General features: G+C 39.5%; 1 protein-coding gene across 1 annotated transcript; it reads right to left on the bottom strand.

Moving 5' to 3' along the window:
• Nucleotides 1-434: 434 nt before the first annotated feature.
• Nucleotides 435-3430, bottom strand: LOC116850268. Its single transcript, XM_032828334.1, has 7 exons — nucleotides 3226-3430; nucleotides 2157-2571; nucleotides 1470-1864; nucleotides 1313-1384; nucleotides 1016-1127; nucleotides 794-901; nucleotides 435-647 (listed from the first exon to the last, which is right to left on the bottom strand). Exons 1-7 carry the CDS (start codon nucleotides 3342-3344, stop codon nucleotides 435-437), a joined length of 1434 nt encoding a protein of 477 aa, XP_032684225.1. The 5' UTR covers nucleotides 3345-3430.
• Nucleotides 3431-4815: the final 1385 nt, after the last annotated feature.

The raw sequence follows: 4815 nt of genomic DNA, 5'->3' as shown, positions 1-4815 counted from the left end.
TGTGTGTGTGTGTGTGAACAGAATTTATTATTGCGATCCATATCTATAAGGTTTTCGGTAACTCACAGAGGAACCGCAATTTATAGATTAGGTCAAACTGAACAAAAAATTTCTCTATCATTTTACAAACAACACGTGAAATTCTAAGTTATTAATCAAAGAAGATCCATGAATGATCGCGTGTTATACGGTAGATGAGCTATGATGACATCTGTCGCTGTTTATTTGCATATTAGGTTGAACCGAACAAAAAATGTCCTCTATCAATTTCCAAATGATTACGTACATATTTGGTTATTAATTAAAGAAGATTAGTTTACAGTTGTGCACAATAATTCACAAGACAAATGTGATTGACTGTGTCTTCCGCAATGTTATAAAGATTGGTGCAGCAGTAAAATAAAATCGATGACACCGATGATATAGATCAATTTCTAACTGCTTACGGCTCTGAAAGTTTCCATTGAAAGTATGTAAAATGGACCACCTGTCAACATAATCGGTCTCTGTGCTTGCAACATTATCATTTGTATCAATGCATCGATATCAGAGCACTTAAATGTTTTATTGGTACCGGATTCCTGCTTTTGTTCGAAAATCGTAATCTCCCATCCGCAGGAATATACCGAATGCGGAATTTGCAATGCCTGAAATAGCATAACAGATTAAAATTAATATAATAGTTATTCGATTTTTTAAATCTGATATTCTATTATACAGTTTTTAATTGTAAAATTCCTAGGAACTTATTAGAAAAAGATGAAGTTTTAGTATTTTTGTGTACACGACTAACTAAATGTGTAATTTGAGTAGCGAAGATACAGAAGGATCCCAGTTGAATTGAAACAGCTAAGAAGTATCCAATCAGTTTAATCAATACGAGAGCATTTTCTTTATCCATCTGTTGGAATATAAATTTTTTAGTTTAATCTCCCAAACTTCAGGGGAAAACATAGATTGTGTACGGTAGAGTCGAATGCCTCTATATCGAAGATATCAATAAAATAATTCGTACCGTAAGCTTGACTGCTGACGCTTCGAAGGAGACTAAACAAAGGACAAATAATGTTTCGATGCATTGGGCGAACATAATCGGGCTGGCAAAAGTTTGTAATTTATCTAAAAATCTAAAATTATATATTTCCCTCAAAGATGCTGCTATTTGTTAATGATTATATTTTAGAATTTATTAATACAGTCATAGATCTTTGCGAAAATTACATAATTACGTTATATTAAATAACGTTATATTAAAGTTCTCCTAGAATTGTTTCAATTGTTATAATTATAATATTAGAAATAAAGATATTACTCTATAATTTCAGCATGACATGCCACACAATTTTTTAATTTTTTCATGAGGCTGGATACCGTCTCTGGCGCTCTGCAATTTCAATATTACATTTTCATTTAATATCTGGTAATAGTAATGAGCAAATATATGGATGTTAATGATATAATAACTTTACCGTTTGTTCTCAGTGTGTTGAGTTTTGGTTAGTATCGTATTGATGTATTGAAGTTGTGCAGAGATGACAATCAGCATTGAAACGTAAAAGCAATCGAAATAAGCAATTCCAAAAACACAAGAGAACATTCCGAATGCCTGCACCATATACAGAAAAATATAATTATAACTGCTGTGAGTATCTAACGGAAACCATGCGATATAAGGCAAATCTCTGTCTGTAAATGTATCATTGATCAAGTACATCTTGTAAGTTCCTGATAGCAGCGGGGCAACACACCACTGAAGAACTGTGAAGTTACACATGCATAACCACCATACGAAGAAGACGTTGCAATACTGCCGTGCGGATTCAATTTCATTCATATAAATTTCGCGTCCTAAAAAGTTGCCGTTCTAGTAATCTTAGTATATAGAAATAAATATTAATGAAACGCGAAAGAAAAAACTTTATGCATTATCAGAAAGCTGATCGCATCTCTGAGGGAATTATTAAACGTTAGAATCTTAAAAATAACCCATGATTTGATGAAAACATATATAGTCATGTATGCTGCGATAGCAATAACCATAATCTCTCTTGATTCTCAAGCTGATAACATATATATTACAAAAATTGTCTTATAGGATAAATCTAGAAATACATATAGGGATATATGGATAAGTCACGCTGACAACAGTGAGTAGCTTGCGTACCTTCCATAGTACTGTCAATACGTTGACAAAACACATGACATCTTTCCAATTTCTTCACGATATCGAAAAGTCTTCTATTGTATATTGTACAATAACACCATTTTAGTAGACCTACGACCCACGTAGAGGATACACTGATGACATCAGCAATCCCATCTCCATCTATGCCTATTACAATTATGGCAACTTCCGACAGTACATTCAGAAATATTGTTACGATTATGAAAACCACCAGTCCCGTTAAGAATACTATTTTATATGTCGGAAACGACTCAGCGGGACACATTCGGGCGTACTTAAGCGCTACCAGCAAAAACGGAATGTAACGTTCAATGGACAACACATGTTTCCCCTTGCGTGCTTCGTCTTCCTGACTGTTCCAACTCATACCTGGCAGGTGATCGTGCCTGAAAACGTCACATGAGTATATTCACTCTTCTCCCGCGGTCTTTTGGCACAAGAAAGATATAACAGTGGTTTCGTGTGAGTACGCGAAAGATAATTCTGCTCTTGTTTCACATATTCTCCGGATACATATACAACGAACAATTACGTATGTTGCGACAGACGACCTGGGAATTATGTACATGCGTGTATATACATCTGTCCCGACTAAGATCACAGGATGCAGTGTCGCTTTATCAGCAACAAACAATATGATACAGATTACGAATGCACTTGTGATTTGTGTGATCGTCACACAAGTATAAATAAATGTATTGAATAGAGAGTTTTATAGGTGAAATAACAGCGTCTCGCTGCAAAAAGTTAACGAGGAAAAAATATTTTTCGAAAATCTCTTAAAGGAGATTTATATTATCACACATCAACGATACGATTAATTATTTCCACGGTCTCTTAAGATCGTCTGAGACTAAAAGTGGCGACAGAAGAAGAGCTGTGCTCGTAAAAAAGACACTTCTACGGTCCACTAACCATTATCACAGCAATATACAAATGTAACATGCACCAATGCTAAATTACAAATAGATTTTCGTTTCGAACTGCGTCGCGAATTATAAATTGCCCGAAGCAACAATGTACCGCGACCATCTACTTACTCGTCGGTGGATACACTGCGTACGTTTCGTGCACGCATATAGAAAACAATTTTAGTTCGTGCATGAGCAACCTTATACTTAAGTACAAGTGGCACTAAAGTTTTGGGAACACGGGACATCGATTTCCCGGCTAAGTTCTGCGCGCGCCTCTCGGCTACCCGAGCCGTGCATGATTTATGCAAGCAAATAAGTGTCACTGACGTGTCATTAGACCGGTCCGCACAAAGTGCAAGTAGTATTTGCAATGCGCATCAGATATACTCTCTAATTAAGTGCTGCGTATACCTTTGCTGCGACATGGGTGGCTGGGATGAGTTCAAGGGACTTTGAAGTCAAATTTAGGTTCGCCGTGAACCGCCGCTGTGAACCGAATGTAAAACTTGATATCTAATTACACGCTGTGATGTGGTGGCATTTTAGCCCGTCACAAAAAACACTGTATGGCGAACAGTTCATAGCGCTTCGCCGTAACCCGAACCGACAACAGCGAGGCGATAGGAAGGGAAACCGTCCCGCGATCAGGAGGCGGAAGCACCGCTTCGCGGTACTGATAAATAGGCCAAGGCCACGCCAGGGAACCTCTTCTTCCCTGTGGCTCCCGCTCGAGAAGTAGTTAACGTTCAAAGCATTCAAGAAATACAATTCGTCGAGGTATTCGCTAGTCTCGTGGTTACTCGGCAGTGAGAGAGTGAGTGCCAGGCAAAAAGCAGGAGCATCGGCCAGAGGAGGACAGTCGGACCCGAAGGAATAAAAAGCGGACGGACCCCAGGAACTCCAAGGATGACCGGCCGTGGACGCACCTCCCGGAGCTCGCCAGGGCCGAGGGCTATACCGGAAGCTTCAGTGCGTAAGTCCTCCGCTTCCAGTTACTAACGTGCACTAGCGACGCGTGAAACTCAATAGACTTTCACGGCTAATGTGAACCAGCGGTGTGCGAGCTGCCTTGCGGTAAATAGCGTACTGGATAGCGGGGACCTTGTATAAATTCGTGTAGCGTATTCCGTGTTTAGCGTAGCGTAGCGTCGCGTATATTTTGTATTGCGTAATATTCAATAAACCGTTGTAAACATCGGGAAACTCGTGTCTATATCGTTATTGCACGCTCTTCTGAGCTCTGAGCCTCCGTGGATAACTATCGCGAGAGTTAGTCGCGCCTGTACCGGGCGGGCGTCCGCCGATCGTGCGGAAGAATCCGGGGATCTGACCCCCTGGTAATGCGGCTGTCTCCGCATCTGGCGTCCATTTCATTATTTGGAATACGGAAACTAGTGTCGAGTCAAGACGAACCCGCCCGGGCGGAATTTGGACGTGTCGCGTCGCGATCATGGCCTCTGAAAATACGTCACAACGCTCCCGAGCTATTGGAAACAAGATCAGCGGCGTTTCCATCTGCTATTTTGTAATTGATCCTTGGACGTTTGACTTCCGCTTGTCGACAGTATCGCATTAGCTGTATTGACCGCTGCATCGGATAAGAAGCAAAACGAGTTCAGCCTGATCTAATCGAAATCTACCGATAATGTATCCTTACGTACTTATTACGATTTTATATATATATATATATATATATATATATATATATATATATAT

This window comes from Odontomachus brunneus, unplaced genomic scaffold, assembly GCF_010583005.1.
Source record: "Odontomachus brunneus isolate Ranch 3 - 2012 unplaced genomic scaffold, Obru_v1 Obru_scaffold_140, whole genome shotgun sequence".
Classification (NCBI taxonomy): domain Eukaryota; kingdom Metazoa; phylum Arthropoda; class Insecta; order Hymenoptera; family Formicidae; genus Odontomachus; species Odontomachus brunneus.
The sequence above is the reverse complement of the archived record's forward strand: the minus strand, read 5'-3'. Positions and strand labels throughout refer to the sequence as shown.

Excerpts from the sequence above, each read along its gene's own strand:
- LOC116850268 (XM_032828334.1), bottom strand. The coding sequence starts at position 3,344 with ATGTCCCGTGTTCCCAAAACTTTAGTGCCACTTGTACTTAAGTATAAG. Across the intron at positions 1,385-1,469 it reads CAACACACTGAGAACAAACG|AGCGCCAGAGACGGTATCCA; the intron begins GTAAAGTTATTA and ends TTGAAATTGCAG. Across the intron at positions 902-1,015 it reads CGTCAGCAGTCAAGCTTACG|ATGGATAAAGAAAATGCTCT; the intron begins GTACGAATTATT and ends ATATTCCAACAG.